The sequence below is a fragment of the Cavia porcellus genome, unplaced genomic scaffold (assembly GCF_034190915.1).
Source record: "Cavia porcellus strain 051 isolate PalLab524CR breed Dunkin Hartley unplaced genomic scaffold, mCavPor4.1 scaffold_4, whole genome shotgun sequence".
Taxonomy (NCBI): Eukaryota; Metazoa; Chordata; class Mammalia; order Rodentia; family Caviidae; genus Cavia; species Cavia porcellus.
This window is the reverse complement of record NW_026947487.1, coordinates 41,600,538-41,621,508: the sequence shown is the minus strand read 5'-3', so window position 1 is coordinate 41,621,508 and position 20,971 is coordinate 41,600,538. Positions and strand designations below refer to the sequence as shown.

Below are 20,971 nucleotides of genomic sequence, written 5' to 3'. Positions count from 1 at the left end.
ACCTCAGAGAAGTAAAGGACTAGCGCTTTGAAGGCAAAAGTTGAATTACAGGCAGCTTTGTAATATACAGCTGCTTGGCCAGGGGTGGAGGTCCACCCCTCATCACAGTTTCAGAAGGCCCAAGTGCCTTGCCGGCTGTTCTCCATGTTGCAGCTTATTAACCCCACTTAGCAAATATAAACTTGCATTTTCTGAAATTCTGGAGTGAAGCCTCCTGATGTAAAACTTAGTAACCCCTTTGTAATGAAGAGTTCAGATTTGGAAAATAACCCTGACTCCGATGGCTCTTACTGGGATTTAAGTTTGCTTTAGTCACATGGGTCTGCTGAACACTGTGTACGATCAGTATCCTTCCTGAGGGGGATTCTGCCGAGGAGCTACTCAAATTTTAAGAGTGACTGAAAATCAGAACATGATTTGAATGAAGGGTCCAGTCAACATTATACTGTATTTAATTTAAAGTGGGGGACTTGGACCTAGCCCTTTTGGGTAAGATGAATGTGAAGTAAATAAAGTTAATCATACAACAGCATCAGGTTCAAACTGTATCTATCTATACACATGATCCTTAACTTCCCACAGGCCTGTCTGAGGTCTTCATTTCTCATAGATGTAGTGTTTTTGTTTTTCCCAGGTCTCCTTTCCACCAGAAAACTTGCTAAAATGCGCCATCTAAATAAGGTCTGTAATACAGTAGGTCACCTAACCTGTACAAATTCAACACATATTTCTGCAATTCAAAAAGTATTTCAAAGGGCTGGGGATTTAGCTCAGCGGCGTAAGTGCCTGCCTTGCAAGCAGGCAGTCGTGAGTTCGATCCCTGGTACTAATAAAAAAAAAAAAAAAAGTATTTCAAATTCAGCAGTTTACCCTGCACGAAGGGTGTTAAACATTAGTAAGTGTGAAGCACAAGGTGATGTCACCTTCCCATCACTGCCAAAATAACCAACATTGTAGGTCTAACCTGTAACCCATGCCAACTGTCCTTCTGAAGTCACAGTTTACATGACAAACATTCATGCCCAATTAGAATGATGTTGAAAGGCAAGTGGCAGGAAAGGTCTAAGGAAGTGGTATTTAGAAACCTGAAGCGAGGGATACACATTAGTCAGCCAAGGAAGAACAGCATGGAGAATTTAGTTCCTTTGAAGACTGAAAGGCGGCGCCATGAGGCTGCAGCTGGGCACACAGGGCCATGCAAGGGAGTTTAGAAACAGAAGAGCTTTGGTGACCTGATCCTAAAGTGCAATGCAGAGATAACATCCACTAATATAAATCTAAAACAGCTCATTGAATATATGCGTGCCTCCTTGTCTCATACAGTGGTACTCAATGTATGAATGTAATTTATGATTTTGGGAAAGATGACTGTGGTGTGTTTATCACCTGATAATAGGATCTGTGAACAGAAGCAAAATTCAACTGTTGAATGCCTTTTTGCAAACAATTGTTTGCAAATTGAATTGTTCACAAACAGAATTTTGTGAGTTTCTACAATATTTATACACATGCACACACACATATGCACACACACATATACATATGGTGGGGGGCTTGGGTTTTGTTTTTGGTTGTTTTGAGTACTGAGGATTGAACCCAGGACCTTTGCACTGAACTACATCTCTAGCCTTTTTTTTTTTTTTTTTTAAACGTTTCTTAATTTGCAGCAGTATCTCACTAAAGGTGAGGGGCTAGTGCCTGCTGAACTGCAGTCCCAGCAGCTCTGGGCAGAGCATGAGGACCCCCGCTGTCTTGTGTGGGCAGCAGGCCTTACCTCTGTCAGATGTTCACATGCTGCCCAGGTACTGACAGGATGCTGTGAGAACTAAGCATTAAGTAACTGTGACCTTTCTGAAAAACTTCTGTCCAAATTTAGTCTTCTGCTCCCTTGAATCTTAGGACATATAGAATATGCACCTCAGAAGAAAGCTACTTTTACTGCTAGAAATCTGAGATGGGCTGTGGCATTATCCCTCTCTTGAGACAAGAGAAATGAACAAGGTGAAAGGGAGTCTCCACACAAAGCCAGAGTGAGTTCAGCTGCAACGTTCATATGGAAGAACTGCCCTGCTGGCCCAGGACTTGGAGGATCGGATGGGAGCCATTCCTGGGTTCTGTGGCCTGATCTTCCATGGAAGGAAAGCACTTTCGTTACCTCAGTCACTGATTCTGAGAGGAGCAAAGTTAAAAACCAACTTCTAAACGGACTTTCATACTCAAAGACTAAACATGAATCAAATATGATATAACCATAAATATTTTTATTAAATGTGAAAATACAGGGGCATCAAAAATAGTACCCATATTTGTAGACATGTCTGAGACCTATTTCAAATTTTAGGTTCCTTTATTAAAACACTAAACTGAGATGGACTAAGTCTTTTCTCATTCAAAACAAACCTCAGGGTTAGAGTAATAATTCAACTTCTCAAACATCTTCGGTTTTCACCTCTGTGCTCTGCTCTCCTCTGCAGGTAAATGTTTCATCCACAGATGAATGTACATGAAGCCACGCAGTGGCTAATTTTATGTTTAAATCATTCAACAAAGAGATCATCTGAAAAAAATTACTCCCACCTGAATATCATTTAAAATCACAGAATAAATTCTGTCATTAACGGAAAAAGAATGATCTGATCTACACCAAGGATATTAGTTGACAAATTAGTATTTGCCTTCTTCCTTTATTGATAAACAGAAAAGCCAACCACATTCAAGAAAGCTGCGTGAATCTCTCTAGGCCATCCCAATATGTACACATGGAGACATTTGCAAGACCCGGCACCAGGGCCACGTGTCAGGAAGGCTATCGGCTCTGAGAGAGGCCTGACCAAAGAGCCACTTATAACTTCCACCTTTTCTTTCTTTCTGGTGAACACCAAGTACAACTTCATGTGTTTAAATCAGAAATTTTTCATTATCTACCAGGAATAGAAAATGATGCCAATTTTAAACTGTGATCCTATTGGCCTTCTTAAAACATAGTTATATCATGGCCTTGTTTTAAAATCATGGGGAGGTTTTAGAGTCTATTATCAGAACTCCAACAAATTATTTTCCTACTAATACTTAAATGTAGACTTGTAACATTAAAGGGAATAACATTTTAAAGTTAATATTATGTTACTTCCAATTGCTGCTTTACTGTTTAAGGTATTTGCCGGTTTTCATCTATGGGTGCTAAGAAAGCACAAGCTTTCAGAACTGAGGAGTGCACAAGGACCTTTCTAACAAGGTGGAGAGCCGATGTGTTTACTACTTCCTGCTGTGGGAAGTGCCTGTGACACTATCCCAGACACTCCCACAGGGCAGGCACAGCCGGGAGAGGAGTAGAATCTACCTGGGGCTAGAGCACCTCTTCGGATCTCATTTTTCTCACAGCCACAAAATTTACACTTGTGGCACTTGTGGTTCCTAAAAATGGACTGAAGTGTGGAAGGTGGCCTCAAAAAAAGGGCAGACGTCGTCTCAGTAATGTGTTCGTACATCCCATGTCAGGTAGGTGGGAGAGATGACTGTTCTCCCCTTCGCACACGCAGGACTTTCCTCAGGGAAAGCACACAATGACCGTCTTCCCATTCAGTGGGCATCGGAAGACTACCAGTGGCCATCCGGGCTGGAACTTAAAGGTCATTACTTCACTAATCAGCAAAACAACAAAGGCCAGAGAATTTGTTCCTCTCTATGGTGCTGGTACTTGGCACCAAAGTGGCTTTCTCTTCACTGAAACAGGCTTGCAGCTGTCTGCACATTTCCAGTGATCCACAGTAATTTTGGTACAGGTAAAAAAAAATAAAAATGCAAAAAACTGCCTGGGCAGCACAGTGGGACAGTGACACCTGGGACATTTCCCACACAGCCCCGCTGGAACAGCCCCCGCACCCTCTGGCTCCTCCTCGGCAACTTCCCTCCTCTCCAAAGGCAAGGGCAAGTCCTGTGTCTCCTCTGTTCGCAGGATGCAGAAACTTACTTCTGAAAGTAGGGGGAGGCCATTACTGCATTTCAAAGAGGATCACAGTCACATCTGCAGAAGCAACCAGATTTTTAAATACACACTGCTGATAGTGAGGGATGAGCTTACCCAGACTGCGGAACAAAGAATCTACCTTGCCAATTTCACACTGGCTTGAGATCTGAGCCACTAAAACAAATCAAAGCTGCAAGCTCGTCACTGGTTTTCAAAATGCACTGTCAAGTTTATTGGTAAGAAATGGGGTCCTACATAGACTCAAAAAGCACTTGAGTGCTTTGCTCAACCATGTGATTGTGTCTTTCATTAAAAAAATTTCTTCCGCACATGTTTAAGGGTCTAACTACAGAAGAAAATGGTTTGTGCTTGGCTTCTATGGATATTCATGGACAGGATGCCTTAGTAAATTAAAATGCTTGATTTTATAAAATCAACACATTAGACCTTTTAATGCTTAAAATGTTTCAGAATGCTTCAAGACAAAAACAAAAACCTGTCTAGAATAAAGGTAACAATTCTTTTCTAAAGTAATTATTTTAGGTTTTAAATGCAGCATCAGTAGTTCCGTAAATATTCAAAGATCTTGATTTAATAACACTCATTTTGGGGGACAAAAATCAATATACAAAGACTGACTAGTACATTTTTAGACTGTTACCTTGTTAAAAAGTAACGGGTACTTCAGAGGAAATGGCATCTGATTGGCTGGAAGGACACACAGCCAGCGCGGACTGACTCAGGTCCGTCCCTCCTCCTAGCAGGAGCACCTCTCGCTGTGCGCGATCTGCTGTTCACTGTGCACTGTCAGTGGCGCCAGGGAGGTGGCCGCAGCCTGGAGTGGAGCCAGACAGACGAGAAGCCGGCCCCCTGCACTGGCTGGCAGCATGAACCACAGCAGTCTCTGTTTTCGTTGACTGAGCCACTGTCAATTTCTAAACCAATTTTGGGTTGCTTAAAAAGTATTTCAAACCAAACTTCAGCAATATTAAATAATACCACAGCTATGCCACTTGAACCTGTTCTTATGGATTAATTTTAGTTAACTGGCCTGTAAGTTTTGCAATTAAGTTCAAGACAAATTGGTACCAACCACCCAAATAGGCTTAATGTGACTCCTAGTCTATCCCTGGCATGTTAGCTACCATTTGGTGGCAAGCTGACTAAAAACTGGGCTCTGCACCTCTCACTGACAGCCATGATGCTGCCAGTGCCAAGGGCCTGCCAGCTAAAGGAGGCACAATAATTGAACACTTGCACATGACCAGGCACATGCATGCTTTACCCATTCATATCCTCCTGAAGAACATGTGACATGGCCCATTCTCGTGAAGGTGACAGCTCCTCCGTGCAGGTGCTATGCCAGGCTGTGAAAGAGATTCCGTGCGCCCATGTCGGGAGAGACAGCATCCATGAGCACGTTCACAGGTGAGTCCGTCGCTTCCAGTGGCATCCACTGGTAACACAGCATGGCTGCTCTGTCAGCAGAACCACTCCTCGCCTTCCTGCCCTTGCAAAGCCATTAACCTTCAGTCTAAAGTGAATTTTTCCTATTAAAATAACTCTTTGGTCATGGACAAAGAAAGATCTGAAATTTGTTTTCATTGAGATCCCAGTATAAGGTTTTGTTTTAATCTTTAAAAAATTAAGGAAGAAGAGCAGAAAAAGTTGGTTTAATTGAAGTGGAATTTAAATCTAAATGGTCCTCCTGAGCTGAAGGGATTGAACCCTTGCCATGAGTTCCAGCTTCTGTGAAAAGGGTGGCCGCTGCCTCCTTGTTGGCTTTCTGCATCCAAAGGATCTTCTCCATCATCAAACTTCTTCCTCATTTCTAGAAAAGAAATCAGCAAGCTGGGATGCGGTATCAACTATGAAGGCACAGGTTGAATTCCCGATAAAGAGACCTCCAGCAGTCACAGCTGATGACAGAACCACAGCACTCTAACCCCACAATGACCACGACTCATCTATGCCTGACCCCAAAGTACCAAATGAGCTGCTCTGTTCATCTAAACAGTGGTAAGTGTCCTCAGAAGAGAGGCGAGCAGGACCCTACCACACACCGCACCAGAAGACTCACTGTCCCTGTACTGTGCCTGGAGTCCCACTAATGCACGCGTCTTGGCAGTGGGCAGAGAGGACGCAGCAGGGAACACTCAGGGGATGAGAGAGAGTTCAGCACCTGATACTGTGGATGAACAGGGCAGGAAGTGTGTCTTCATACCATACTTGGTGCATCGCTTACCTGGCTCCCTTACTGGGTTACAAAGGTTCATTAACTTCAATCCAGGGGGCTGGGGATTTAGCTCAGCAGCATAAGCGCCTGCCTTGCAAGCAGGCAGTCATGAGTTTGATCCCCGGTACCGATAAAAAGGAAAAAGACCAAAAAAAAAAAAAAAAAAAATTTCCCAAAGCGAAAAACCAGAGTCTCTCTTTGTTGTATCTGTCAAGTTCAAATCAGAGATTCTGTTCCTACTGCCACAGAAGGCCACAAAAAAGCCAGGGCATCAACTTATCGTTAAATTTCCCTTAGAAACGGCGGAACTTAGTCCTTACCATCTCAGGTCTTAGCCTGTCTCCCTTCCTTCACTCCAGACCGTATTAATGTATGATAAAGAAAGAATGCAGATCAACCAGTAAACCTAATGGCTGATTCATGGCAAGACCGCTGGTGAACACCCAGGGGAGCCCGACAGGCCCTCTCCCTGTCTGCCTCTCTCTGACGCCAGTGTAATCTCTATAATCCAGCCTGGCACATTGCTTTCCTCTCCACAGTCCTAGGACCTTGGTATAGAGGCTCGCCATTGACCTGTGAGGCTGGCAGGAGCATAAGCCTGTATTACACTCAGTGCTGTGTTCTCCTGTCTCAGGTGCAAAAACAGGGGCCTAAAAGTTGTAGCCTATTCAAGTCGAAGTGAGATTCATACTCAGGCCTTCTGATTTCACTTCTGATGATCTCCATTCACTGCACATGCACTGGTAGGACTAAAGCAGACCTATGAAACTGCAGGGCCACAGAGGACCAGGTATGGCCCTCACAGTCCACAGCAACCCCTCCTCTACCCGCTCTGTGACGCTGCCTCCCAGATAGGCCGTGCACAGGGAGAGCTAATAAATCACAAATCCATTACCACTATTTCAAGAGAGAAGAAAAATGCTGAGAGTAAACAATACCTGGATCCGAGAGCACTTCTTTAGCAGCTGCTATGTCAATGAATTTTTTCTCAGCTTTTTTCTTTTCTTCTTCATTCTGAAAGTTATCTGGGTGCCACTGCAGTGCTAATTTTCGGTACGCTTTAATAATTTCTTGCTTTTTGGCATTTCTGAGGGATAAAATTAAGCATTAGTTTAAAAATGTCCAAACTACTGCCATGAAAATTAGAGGAGTTAAGATCTCACTGAAAACAGCAGCCCAGTTTTCCTAAACAGTTCTGAAAAATTTCGCAAAATTTCTGGAAAATCTTTCAAGCCAGCCAGGCTTCCACAAACACTTGTGCATTAAGAATCTTACCATGGTGTGGTTGCTCACACCTTTAATCCCAGCACTTGGGAGGCTGAGGTGGAAGGATCGTTGTGAGTTCGAGACCAGCCTGGGCTACAAAGTGAGCTCAAGGTCAGCCTGAACTGCATAGCGAGACCCCGTCTCAAAAAAGACAAAAAAAAAAAAAAAAAAGAAAGAATCTTACCATGAGTCAAGTCCTGTGCCTTTCTGAATTTCTGAATTTGCAAGCTACTCTGATTTACTTCTTTGACATTAAAACAATAATCTGACCTGAACCCTTTGCTTTGGGATTAGTTCACTTAATAAGAACAGAGTTTCAGATTTTTGGATTCAAAGTCAATAGCTAACTTGGTCAGGGAAGATGGGTCTTACAATAAAAGTACGACTTTCATTTTTAGGCCTAAAGGAACTTTTTTTCTTTTCACATTCCCTTGTTCCCTATCTACCATTCCTACCAAAAGAAAGCTCAATGCAGGGGGCTGGGGATTTAGCTCAGCGGCATAAGCGCCTGCCTTGCAAGCAGGCAGTCGTGAGTTCGATCCCCGGTACCGATAAAAATGAAAAAGACCCAAAAAAAAAAAAAAAAAAAAGAAAGCTCATTGCTACTCTCTAAAAAAATCCAGATCTGGAATTTATTCATGCCACAGACTACCATAGAATCAGTGGTCTCTATTATAAAAATTTGTAAAATTTTCAAAACAGTTTTATGACATTTTAAGATTAAAATAACGTGACTACAATAACAAATGAAATGAATCAGGGAGAGAAAAAAAAAGAATGATTACCTTAAAACTATTAAATACAGTAATGCAGATTTTAAACTAATAATTCACCTTTTTACTCCTAAGATTTTATAATAATCTCGCTTCTGTGACTGTTTCAGGAGTCTCTGTGCTTTCTCCAGACCTTCCCGAATCTGCTGATCATTTTCATTGTGTTCATGAGCAGCTTCGTAATCCTGAATAGCTGTCAAAATATATTTAAAATAATGGAATCAGGGAGATTTACAATTCATTGTTTTTACATAGCCTGCAAAATTGGGAACTGCCATCGCCAACCACATCACCACTTCTTCATTACTGCTAAGTCCCGCAGTGACATCACCTTTATGACTCTGTTCAGAAACTTACGGCAGACAGTAAGGCTGAGGTGAGTCTTCAGGATCAAAACCTGCCACTCCAGGCTTAGCTGCTGGCCTTCCTGCATTATCTCCCCATGCACCTTTAAGTTATTGCAATATCAATGCTTCACACAGAGCAGTCTTCCTGCTACTGAGCCTGAGCGACTGTTACATTGGAAGGCACAACACTGACAACATAGGCACGGTGAGCAATGAGGGGCAGCATGGAAGCAGCAGAGGCCAGAGCAGGGCGGGAAGCACTGCCGGCGGTCAGGTGGTCAGGATGACTGTTACTGGTGCACACACGGACATCACCCATGCCTCATCTGTTCAGAGGTGGAGCTTCCAGGTGACTGGATCAAGGGGTGTGACATCCAGGTCACTGGGAGTGGAACTGTGGAAGGCATGTCTCCCCCACTCTCGTTCCTCCTTTCTCCCTGTCTCACAGCTCACCACTGTTTTTTCTGTTATGTCTGTCTGTCTGTCTGTCTCTCTCTCTCTCTCTCGCTCTGTGTCCTGTCTCTGTGGGTGTCAGGTTTTTGTCCCAGCAATGGGAAAGCTAACACAATGATTGCGTCACGCAGAGTTCAACACAGACTAAAACAAACATGATTTTTTTTTTTTTTTTTGAGTACTGGGAATAAAACTCATGACCTTGCGCCAGGCAGGCGCTTATGCTACTAATATAAATCCCCAGCCCCAAACATGATTTTTTTTAAGTGTCAGACAAAATAGGAAAACACATTGTCCAGATACAAAATGTTTAATGACAATCCACAATACATCTTTGCAAGTATTTTAAATATTTAGAAAGTATAAGGCATCTAGATATCTACTGCTGTACAGAAAGACATCAACTACAGCTCTGAGACTCAACTTGAGAAACCCTGCCAACACAGGTGGGCCCTGGCTCGTGTCTGAAAACTGATTTCATGAGTAGGTTCCCAACATTCCATCTCAAGAGTGGCTCACGACGCCTGAACAGTTTGTATGAACAAGTTGCTTTATACCAAATATCCTTTAGGAGTCTACAACTCTCATACAGATTAGGTCCTAATGAACACCCTTACTTCTGGATCTCTAATGCACTTCCCTGGTCTTGTGTTGTGAAATTGAGCTTATGCTGTATGACTTCACAGGGAGAAGAAAATGAAGAGGGAAAAAACAAAACAGAAAGTTACAGTAAATAACGCGCTAAAAATGTGTGCAAAGGGCATACAACCCATGTGCAACCTGTTTGCAGAAATCCATGAAGGTAATACTTTAGTTTAAACCTAAGAAAACTTTCCTGAAATGAAACATGCATCTTTATACTAAAAAGCTACACTGAGAACAGTCAACACTAAGATAAATCTTCACATAATTCACAGACTTGAAAGATAAAAGACCAGAGAAAAATTAATGAAACTGGGTTTTCCAAAGCAATATTCAGTTCCAGAAAAGAACAGAATAACTACAAGATGTACCAAAAAAATGTGAGCATTGAGCTTGCTTATGCAGCCACACCACCCTTCCAACATAAAAGCATCAACAGTTTTGAATGTAGAATAAATGCAATTTTCCAAGGCCACCTCAAGGAAACCAGGATGAATTTGCCAACAGGGGGCTGGAGAACCCAAGGCCAAAGGAGGGACCACATAGAACCTATTTCACCAGGACTTATAGAAACCAAGGAAGTACGGGTGTCAGGACAGTACAGAAGGGAAGTTGAGCAAAAACTACAAGAAGTGGGGAAAACAAAAGAAAAACATCAAGCAATGGGTTAAGTTCAGTAATATTACAGAGGAAAAGCATTGTGAAGGAATTTTCTTTAGTAGTGAAAGAAGAGTGAAGAAGAGCACATTGAAATGCTCCTCATAGTTGGAAACTAACCGGGGCTGCCCAAAGAAAGAGGGTAAATAAAACAATACAAATAACCCAGAACAAAAACTCAAGCCTCCCTAAGTATCAGAACAGCACACAGAATAACATGCAAACATACACACACACACACACAGTGAAAGAGAAAACCAGAATATAGACCAAATAGCTGTCTTACCAATAAACATGCTTAACTCATCTACTTAAAAGAATGGCATGCTAGATCACAAAGCAAACTCAACTCTATGCAAGAGACACACCTGAAACAAAGCAATTTAAAAAGTGGAAGAGTTTAATCAAAATTTTGCAAAGTAAATTCAAGTGAAGTCTGATTTATGATCTAAAGAGCAGATAATTAAGTTAAAGACCTCATATCACAGGGATACATCTGTATCCATGTTCATAGCAGTTCACAGGAGCACAATTCATAATAGCTAAACCTTATAAATAGTCTATATGCCCATCAACAAATGAAACATTAAAAAAAAGTATTTATACTTAACTGAATACTACTTTGCCATAAAGAAGGATAAATGAGTCATGTAGGAAAATGGATACACCTTGAATCTCTAACATAAAGTAAAATAAACCAGACACACAAGCTTATATATTGCATGGTTTCTCTTGTATGAGAAACCTAAAATTTAAATAAAGGGCAAAATAAAAGATAGATAATAGGAAATAGATCTTTTGCAGACAGGAAGGGGACCAAGAGATGCAGGGAGAGGAGAGGAAGGGGATGAAAAAGAACAAAGATGTGTTATGTACATGGACTGACTCCACACAAGGACGATAATCATTACACAGTGGAGACACATACTGATAGAAAAGCTTAAAAAAAATGTAGCAAATACTACTACTAAAGGCTCGAAATCACACTGAAGACACATAACAATTATGTGTGCATCAAATTAAGAACATCCGTGAAACAGAAATTATAGAAGTACTAAGAGACCTAGGCGCATTGGTCTAAGGGGACTTTTCCCTCTTTGTTCACCATATTTCTAGTGAAGCAAAACCATACCAGAAGGAAGACTGACTGAGCTATCAGCACGCCAAATTCCAGCCCAGAACAACACAGTACACACACATATTAACACAAATAACACGACAATAAATTCTAAAAAAAAAAAAAAACCAGTATTCTCTGTTCATAATGTTACAATAATGAAAATAATGACCCAGAAGCAGAAGGCTCTTCCATGTAGAAAACTTAAGACAGCTGAACAAGATGGCACATGCCTGTGTTCCCAACACTCAGCAGCTGAGGCAAAGGAGGACTGCCACACAGGGAGCTCAGGACCCGCCCAGATAACATACAAAGACCCTGTCTCAAAAAAAAACCCAGAAAACAAAAAAGAAAAGCTTAAGACAGCAGAAATACAGAAGTATAAATTCAAAAATCTAGAAAATAATGAAAAGTTGATGTTTCAGAACTTACAGGACACCACTCAGATGGTGCTAAGAGGACAACTCAGAGCCCTGAGACGATCAATAACATGGGAGAAAAATAAATTAATCATGATTCAAAGTTAGGAAACACAAATTAAAGTGAGATGTCTTTGTTAAATTCTTTACAAATACATTTGAAAACTCAAGAGAGTAACTCAAACTAAACCCGAAAAAGAAAATCTAAACATTTTCACAGAGAATGTTCTCGAAGAGCTACCTCCCAATAAAGAAGCAGGCTTTCCATGGAGATTCTTCAAATATTTTAAATGGCAAGGAGGTTCCAATGCACTCTTTCATATCTCCAGAACACTCAAAAAAGTGAAACTTCAATAACTGCATGAATTCTTACCCTAATTACAATAACTGTTTCCTGTGTGAAAGTCTGGGATTTTCAAAAAATCATTTTTCTCAATTTCTGAGATGGATTTAGCTGTCCCCATTTTTTTTTCCATTCTTTTTTGTCTTTTTCGTTTTTATCGGTACCAGGGATCGAACTCACGACTGCCTGCTTGCAAGGCAGGTGCTTATACCGCTGAGCTAAATCCCCAGCCCCTAGCTGTCCCTTTTGACACTGGAACGAATCAATCACTTTTTGAAGATGCACTGTCAGCAAAATGAAAAGGGAAGCCAAGAAACTTATAGTTGTTTAAAAAGAACCCAGACGGGCAGTGAGTGGGCCCGGGACGGGAACAGGGTGGCAGGTGCAGGCTGCGGCACACAGGAGCCACAGGACTGCAGGGCCTCTTCATGAAGAAACAGACTCCACTTACACAAACTCCATCTTTAAATCCTCATGTGGAAAACATGCAAAAGTTATGTCCAGCAAAAAATAAATAACAACGCTGCTTTGGCATGAGGAGAGCTTCCCAGGAGTCCTACTCCAAATGAGCAGTTAGTAGAAATGTGGCCTTCTGTAAACAGACTGAAAACTAACTGACCAGCTGGTGATGTGATTTTATCTCCCATATGAATTCCAACACACAACTTGATCCTGCAGTTACATATCTGTAATATGTTAGTCTGCTAAATGGTATTCATTTCCAAACTGCCCACAGGTAGAGATCAGAATTCAAACACTGTACACGTAAACCTTGCACTGCAACAAAAGGTTTACTAACACATGAGTGGAATGGAGATAGAAATGAAAATACCTAAACATTCTGATTATAAGTAATATTAAAAACACATTGTCTAAAGGTGATAGAGTAAGAAAAAGATTAAGATGTATTACAGTTCATGCATATTATAAAGCTATAGCTACCACCACTAAGTAAAATAAGGATCGCAAGCACTGCTACACCGAAACAGCAGCAGAAGAGCCGACACAGCTGTGAGTAACGGGGACACACTGGCCATGAGGCTTGTCCTGAGCGGCACAGGGAGATTTACTCAGGCCGCTCAGAATGGACAGTTTAAAACTTACTGAAGTACTTCTAAAATCTTGTGAACCATTCAGAAGCTGCTCTTTTTTTTAAAGACAAGATCTCACTATATCATACAAGCTGGCCTCAAACTCAGTGATCCTCCCACCTCTGCCTCCCAAGTGCTGGGACTGTAGTTGAGAGTGGCTACTTCTGACTCTGTAAGACCAACTGAGTCATATCATGTAGCAACTAGGAATGACACGGTCCCTCCTTTTCTAGCTCTGCATTTCTACCTTTCATCATTCCCACGATCAAAACGTAACTTCAGAAAGGCACCTTCATTATCTGTCAGCCATAATAATAAAAGTTCTTAACCTGGAAGATAATAAAACAGCAAATAATGTCTAAACTACTAACTGCTGTAGTGCATTAAAATTAATCATATGTAATAAGCAAAAGTCTAGCACGTTAGCATAGAAGTTGACCGGAATCCCTAGATTCCTTTTAATGTCTACTATGAAATAAATGATGTTAATTACCATTCACCACAGGAAAAACCTGACAACACAAAAGCTTCTCCTATTTGATCAGGAGATCATGCTTTAAAGGCCAATTTGTAATCAATTAGGACATGAACCTGCCATGGATGGCCTGATATATCACTGGGCCAGTATCTCACTGGCAGGTGACACCTTATAAACACACTTCTGAGCTCATCTACAACTCACACCAAAGAACAGAATGGTCTCTATAGTCTAAGATTTAAGGAGAGCTACAATACTTAACTGTAGATAAAACTTTTCCAGAAAGTCTGTAAATTCTTAGTAACCTCAGGGCATCTTGTCAGAGTATAACTTGCCAGCCTTTGTCTGAGAGGACGTGAACATGGGCTAAGCACAGGGAGCTCGGACAGACTTCCTTCTCTCCCCAGGGCTGCAGGGCTCTGGCATGGCAGCTTAACCGTGCTCCTTACCTCCTTCCCCTCACTCCACGCTCAGATTAGTGCTTCATGATATAGTATGCTATCTCAGCTCACAAATGCTTCTGTTTGCAAACTATTCCATTCACAAACAAAAGCGTGGAAGAAAACTTTGCTTCCTTTGGCAAATCCTGTATCAAGGAACAAACATGACCACAGCCATCTTCCCCAAAGTCATAAAACAAATTAGTTCACAAACGGAGGTACCATTGTACTTATAAGGGAAATCCGCTCATTTTTCAGGCTCAGTCTCATTCCATGTAAATTTTACATTTAAGTTTATCAAAGTGTTGGTATCAAATTATTTTTTAATACTCAACAGGATAATTATGAGTACAGCTAACAAAGATTTTCACCAAGAGAAGCTAGTTATGGCTTCCCATAAGGAGGATAAGGATCAGGTCTAGGGAATTTTACAATCTGACATGTCATTGATTTGTCATCTAATATTTTGAACAGCTATTGAGATATTACAAGGATCAGGAATATACACATAACATCCTGTTTTTACAACTGCGCAATTACCCCCGTGTGCTGTTGTTAGAACGTCTAATGCCATCCAATTTTGGCCTGTCTCATTCATTTTACTACTTCATTTAGGAGAGAGAGACCAGCCACTGTGTAATTTAAGGCCTGCTGAGTATAATTAGTTAAGGCCTCAATATGCTGCATGCCATCTTCTAACCTTAGAGAAAGGACAAAGATAGAGGCCAAGTGATCACACCAGTGAAACACACTTCTTGACCATCGATGTTGTAGGTGGGGTAAATGTGCAGCTTTGTTGATTTTTGGTGTCAAATTATTTTTATACAGGTATTACTTCTCAGCAGTACCTGCCTGGCTCTCTTTTGCTGTCTGTGCAAGGTACAGGTAAGTGCTAGACAAACTATTTTCTTCAGATATCTGATAAATACTACTGAATGCACTTGACATGTGCTTAAGGTCAAAATGTTATTTATCATAAGGAGTTAGCAATGTCCCCCACTGAACAAAGATATGCACTTTTACAAATATTGGCAAATTAAAGCATTAAACGGTCTAAAGTTTTATCCAAACCCAGCATAGTGGAACATTCTTATAGTATCAACCACTTGGCATGCTAAACCAGAAGGATCTCAAATTTGAGCCGAGCCTGCAACTCAGCAAAATCCTGTCTCAAAATAAATCCCGAAAAATGGCTGAAGATCTAGCTGGATGGTGGAGCACTGGCCTAGCACGCATGAGGCCCAGGGGAATAAAGCCTTATGCCAGCAATTGCCAAAAAAAAAAAAAGAAAAGGATTTATCCTAATAACTCAAGGTTGGTTAACTTTAGAAATGTCAAAAAGTTGCATTAGGAGAATGACACCTGACTCCTCTATGTATTTATCAACATTTGTAATATAGTTTCAATGTCTATCTGCTCCCTCAAAAGCTCTTGAAAGGGGGGCTCCCTGAGATCTGAAGGGTTCCCCTTCATTTCTGAGGCACTCAAAGGCACCTGAACAACAGTCTTTATTTTCAATTGAGTGGAATCCTGCTATGTCACTACCATAAAGCCCAAATTAATGAATCTCCATGTTTCATCACACACAAACCTTTACCTACTGATTCTTTAATTCTTTATATACTTTATTTAAAATTACTGGTTGTTTTCCTGGTTTTTTGAGACAGGGTTTCGCTATGTATGTTCCAGGCTGGCCTTAAACTCAGCAATCCTGCACTTCAACCTCCCAAGTACTGAGATTACAGGCATGCACCACCACTCCTGGGAAAATTACTAATGTTTAAAAAATAAAACAAATGGGGCTAGGGGTTTAGCTCAGCGGCATAAGCACCTGCCTTGCAAGCAGGTAGACCTGAGTTTGATCCCTGGTACCGATAAAAAATAAATAAATAAATAAATAAATAAGGTATATGGAAACCTTTCTAATTTTAACAGGACTTTTTGAACTGCATTATTGGTATATTTTAACTATACATAATGAAAAAATATATATGTAACAATCACATTCATCATAGGGACTTTGCACCTGCACATGACTTACCCCAATTCCTTTATTTTTTCTATTCTCATAACCTCCCTTCAATCCCCCTCTTCCCCTCATTTACAAAAGCTTTGCTTCCATTTTTTTCCTTCTAGTCTTATTATTTTTACTCTTTTCTCTTCCTTCCTTTCCATCTTTCTCCTCCTTAGTTCCCCTTCCCACTTGAGCATTTTCTTATCTCATCGTATCTAATATACATTCTGGTCCTTATTTACACTTTCAGCAGTTTTTCATACCAGGGAAACAATGTAAGATGTACATGTGTCTGATTTATTTCATTTATGAGTATGCTCTCAACCCATTTACCTAGTAATGTCTCATGTTTAGCCTTTTTTTTTTTTTTTCCTGTCACCAGGAATCAAACTCAGGACCTTGCACTTGCCACAGGCGGCACTGTGCCACTGAACTATATCCCTGGCTCAAGTTTATCCTTCTTTATGGCTAAGGATTTAGCTATTATAAACTGCACCACTATAAGTATGGGTATGCATTTCTCACTGTGGTACAATGTTTCTAATTGTTTTGGGAAGATACCCAGAAGAGGAATCGCTGGGTCGAATAGGATGTCTAGTTTTAGTTTTTTGAGCAATCTCTACAGTGATTCCCACCAAAAGTGGAAAAGGGTTCCTTTTCCCCCCACAACCCTGCCGGCATTTATTACTGGTTGATTTCTTGATAACTCTCATTCTTTCTGTAGAGAGATGAAAACTCAGCATTGTTTTAATCTGTTTAATCTCTTAAATAACCAGAGATGTTAAACATTTTTTCTTATAGTCACTTGCTGTTTCTACTCCTTCACCTGAGAAGTATCTATTCATTTCAGGTGCCTATTTTTGAACTGGGTCTTTAAATTTGGGGAGTCTAACTTTTTTGAGTTCTTACTGGAGTAGATAATCTTTATCTCAATCTGGTAAAAGCCATCTAGGACAAGCCAACAGACAACCTCATACTAAGTGGTCAAAACCTGAAAGTTTTCACTCTAAAAAATCAAGAACAAGACAAGGATGTCCACTATTACCACTCCTTTTCAATACAGTCCTTGAAACTTTAGCCAGAGTAGTTAGATAAGAGAAAGAAATAAAAAGAATAAAAATAGGAAAGGAAGAAATTCAATTATCGTTATTTGCAGATGACACGATACTCTACACAGAAGACCCCAAAAACTCCACCAAAAGAATCCTAGATTTACTAATCAAATTCAGTTGCAAGCTGGATACAAAATCAACAGTCAAAAATTAATAACATTTCTGTACACAAATAAACTCACAGAGAGAAATTAGGGAAACCACATCTTTCATAATAGCATCAAAAAATGAAATATTTAGGAATGAATCTCACAAAGTAAAAGACCTCTACATTAAAAACTACAGTACTCCAAAAAAGGAGAATGAAGAGGGTATCAGAGAGATCCACCTCTTGCTCTTGGAGAGGAAGAATCAACACAGTGAAACAGCCAAACTTCTAAAACTGCTATATAGGTTTAATATAACCCTAATCACAATACCATTAGCATACCTCACAGAATTCAAGAAAACAATCCTGAAATTCATTTGGAATCAGAAAAGATCTAGAATAGCAAAACAACTCTGGACAACAAAGGTAAGGCAGGCGGCATCACAATCCCTGACTTGAAATTATACCACAGAGCCCAATAACAAAACTAATCTGTATCTTTCACTATATACTAAACTAAAATCAAATGGATCAAAGATCTAAATATTAAAACAGAAATGCTAGAATTTCTGGGAGAATAGAACTCTTAAAGAAACAGGCATTTACGAACAAAACCCCAACTGTACAGGAAATATTTCAAAGAACTAAGAACTGGGATCTCATCCTATTAAAAAACTTTTGCACAGCAAAAGAAATCAACAGAGTGAAGAGACAACCCACAAAGTGGGAAAAATTTTGCTAGCTGTTTTTCAGACAAAGGATTAACTCAGGGTTTTAACTAAAGACATACTATTATCTATGTTAACTAACACTGCTGACTTACATCATTTACAAAAATTTCCCTTCCCTCTGTCTCCCCTTTCTCTGATGAAGTGGCTTAATTTTCATATTTGTCATTCAATCAACAATTTTACTCTTGTAAAACCATGACAAAGATAAACTCTTACTTAAATTTTAAGGAAAAAACAGATTTCAAAAACAGATTGTATTCCAGTAGTATTAAGCATCTTCAAGAATTAAACTGACAAGTTTCCCTAAAAACCCTATCAATTTTAACACTCGCTACTAAAGTGCCTTCCAAATTATATTCTGGAGTGCACAAGACTTGACCTGTAACAGATATTAAAACTTGCCATTTTGATATACATTTCAAACTTCAGATACCAAGGTCTGAATGTCCCACAAAATGTAACATAAATAATAGTAACAAGTAGCCAGTTGTCATTGTCACAACTCCCTGGACATGCTCAGGAGGAGCGAAATGTGCAGCAAACTGGGGAAAGGAAAAGACTGACCAGTATGCCTTCAAAAAGAGCATCACAAACCAAGTTTCACAATTCCTATCCTTCATTTAACTATCACAAAAAAATTACTCGTTTTGATTTAAAATGCTTTCCCCGATTTTGATAAAAAGAAGAATTTTGCAGTATGTTCATGACATATATCACTCAAAGTTATAACACATATAAAAGAATTCTATTTTTTCATGTGTATTTTTGCGTATGTTATAGTCTGTGTCTTAGACTTTTTCGGAGGCGAGTGACTCTAGAGTTTGTGACTGATCCAAGGCCCGATGCTGGGATTAAGGGTGTCAGTCTTCACCCACACAGGTAGCCTGCATACAACAGAAAAGCCAAAAAGCGGCCTGCCTCTCCCTCTTTGCTGCTTGGCTGCTTTCCTCTGCCGTGAACTGCTGCCCCTCTGACCTGTTCCCCACTTTGCTGTGTGCAACCCTGTCTTGGAACCAGGTGATTACGGACTGAAACTTTTCCAAGCTGTGACCTAAATAAACCTTTCCCCCTTTAACTTTGGGTGTGAGATATTTTGTCTCAGCAATAAGAAAAGTAACTAAGATATCCACTTAGTATTCTGTCAGAAAAAAAGGCCACTGTCTTTATTCAAGGTCCTCATAACTTCCAGCAAGAATCCCTTCCTGTCACTTCAACTTGAACAAGTAGGGTATGCAGGTATCCTGATATTATTACTGAACAACTGGAGGTCACAGAGAACCATTTTACAGTAGGCACTGACCTATGTATGTAACCTTTGTGCATACACATGTATTATAAAGAGTAATATATGTATATACACACATCTAGAAAGACAAATTTAAAATGAACAGTGACTACCTTTGGATATCAGATCGAAAGTTTCTATTTGCTTATCTTTTCCTAACTTGACTGCAGCAATAATGCTAAAATGTTTATTTTTATAGTCCACTGAACTGGTTTCAACAGAACTCTCCTCAGACAGTACCTAAAAAAGAATAATTATCAACATATCTAGGTATGCTGGTAAATTTGTTCTAAAAGGCCACTGCACATATGCCACCCTCATATAATTAACCGTTAGGTACAGCAAATCAAATCCCTGGAAGATTTACCTTCATCATACATTTCTTCTATTAAATAGGCCTCTGCTCGATCTTTCAGAGCATTCACATTGTCAGGTTCCATCTGTAAAACTTCAGAACATACTCTAATAGCTTCAACAGGCTTCTCATCCTAAAAGCAAATGTCAGAAAAGAACTTAGGGTTGTTAACCCACATGTTAAATATTTCTATGTCTGGGAACAAATCAACTGTTACCTTAGAAAAGCAGTGACAAATCCTTTCTTTTGAACGAATTGTATATTCAGCGATGTTGGGCTCCATTTTCATGACAGATTCATACTTGCTTATGGCATCTGTGTATCTGTTAAATGTGCAAATCATGATCAGTAACACTGAAGTTCTACTTCCTGCGCTAGAGAAAGGACCCTCTCCCTTCACTATGTGTAGGCTCCTTAACCAATTCAACTGAGTGAGCATCTGCCTTCCCACTCTGCTCTCACCCAGTCACACAGAAGGTTCAATCTGAGGGAGGAGTTACAAGAGCAGGGGATGTTTCCCGTGAGTACCAATCAAACCCCACACCGACATCCTCATGGACACAACTCACAATTTTCAAATATTAAAGCACATAGTCTGCCTAATACTGAGTGCAAAATAGAGATCAAGTTTTATTTCTTGACTTCTATACACTTTATGAAAATAACAGAGCCCAGTATGTGCCATTTTATATAATTAATATCATACATTCACAATTAAGTACACTGTAGAAAGCATCTCCTTAAATTCCCAGCTTTCTAAGAGCAATGAAGCTATAGTCCTATCTTTGTATGTGACTGATCTGAAAATTGTTGAATCTTACACTGTCTGCGCTTCGATGGGAAAATTTTGCCTCAGCATTTACGATCTGTCTGATACTCAGGGTCCACTGCCACAACACTCACTGCCCTTTCCAGTCAAAGCAATCTGACTGGTACTCGCCGTTTCTGGTACTCGCCGTTTCTGGTACTCATTGTGCATCTTAGAACCAATTGACAGTAAGGACCCAGGTACCACTGTATCACATCATTTTCTTTAAACTGGTGAAAAGTGCTAGTTAGTAAAAGCTAGACTAGTTATTATTTTTAAGAATAGCCAGCTAAAAGATATTTATATGCAATTGTGGCACATAATTCCAAAAATGCACCAATCTTCACAT

The 20,971-nt window shown here is 40.1% G+C and overlaps 1 protein-coding gene across 1 annotated transcript in view; it reads right to left on the bottom strand.

The window, feature by feature from the left end:
• Positions 1–2,241: 2,241 nt before the first annotated feature.
• Dnajc3 (DnaJ heat shock protein family (Hsp40) member C3) overlaps positions 2,242–20,971 on the bottom strand; it is a 49,795-nt gene continuing 31,065 nt past the window's right edge. The window contains exons 8-12 of the mRNA XM_003477608.5: positions 20,032–20,137; positions 19,827–19,947; positions 8,303–8,435; positions 7,142–7,290; positions 2,242–5,798 (exon numbers count right to left, since the gene is read on the bottom strand). Coding sequence (XP_003477656.2) covers positions 5,641–5,798; positions 7,142–7,290; positions 8,303–8,435; positions 19,827–19,947; positions 20,032–20,137 — 667 coding nt within the window. The 3' untranslated portion in view covers positions 2,242–5,640. The remainder of the gene's footprint in view (positions 5,799–7,141; positions 7,291–8,302; positions 8,436–19,826; positions 19,948–20,031; positions 20,138–20,971) is intronic.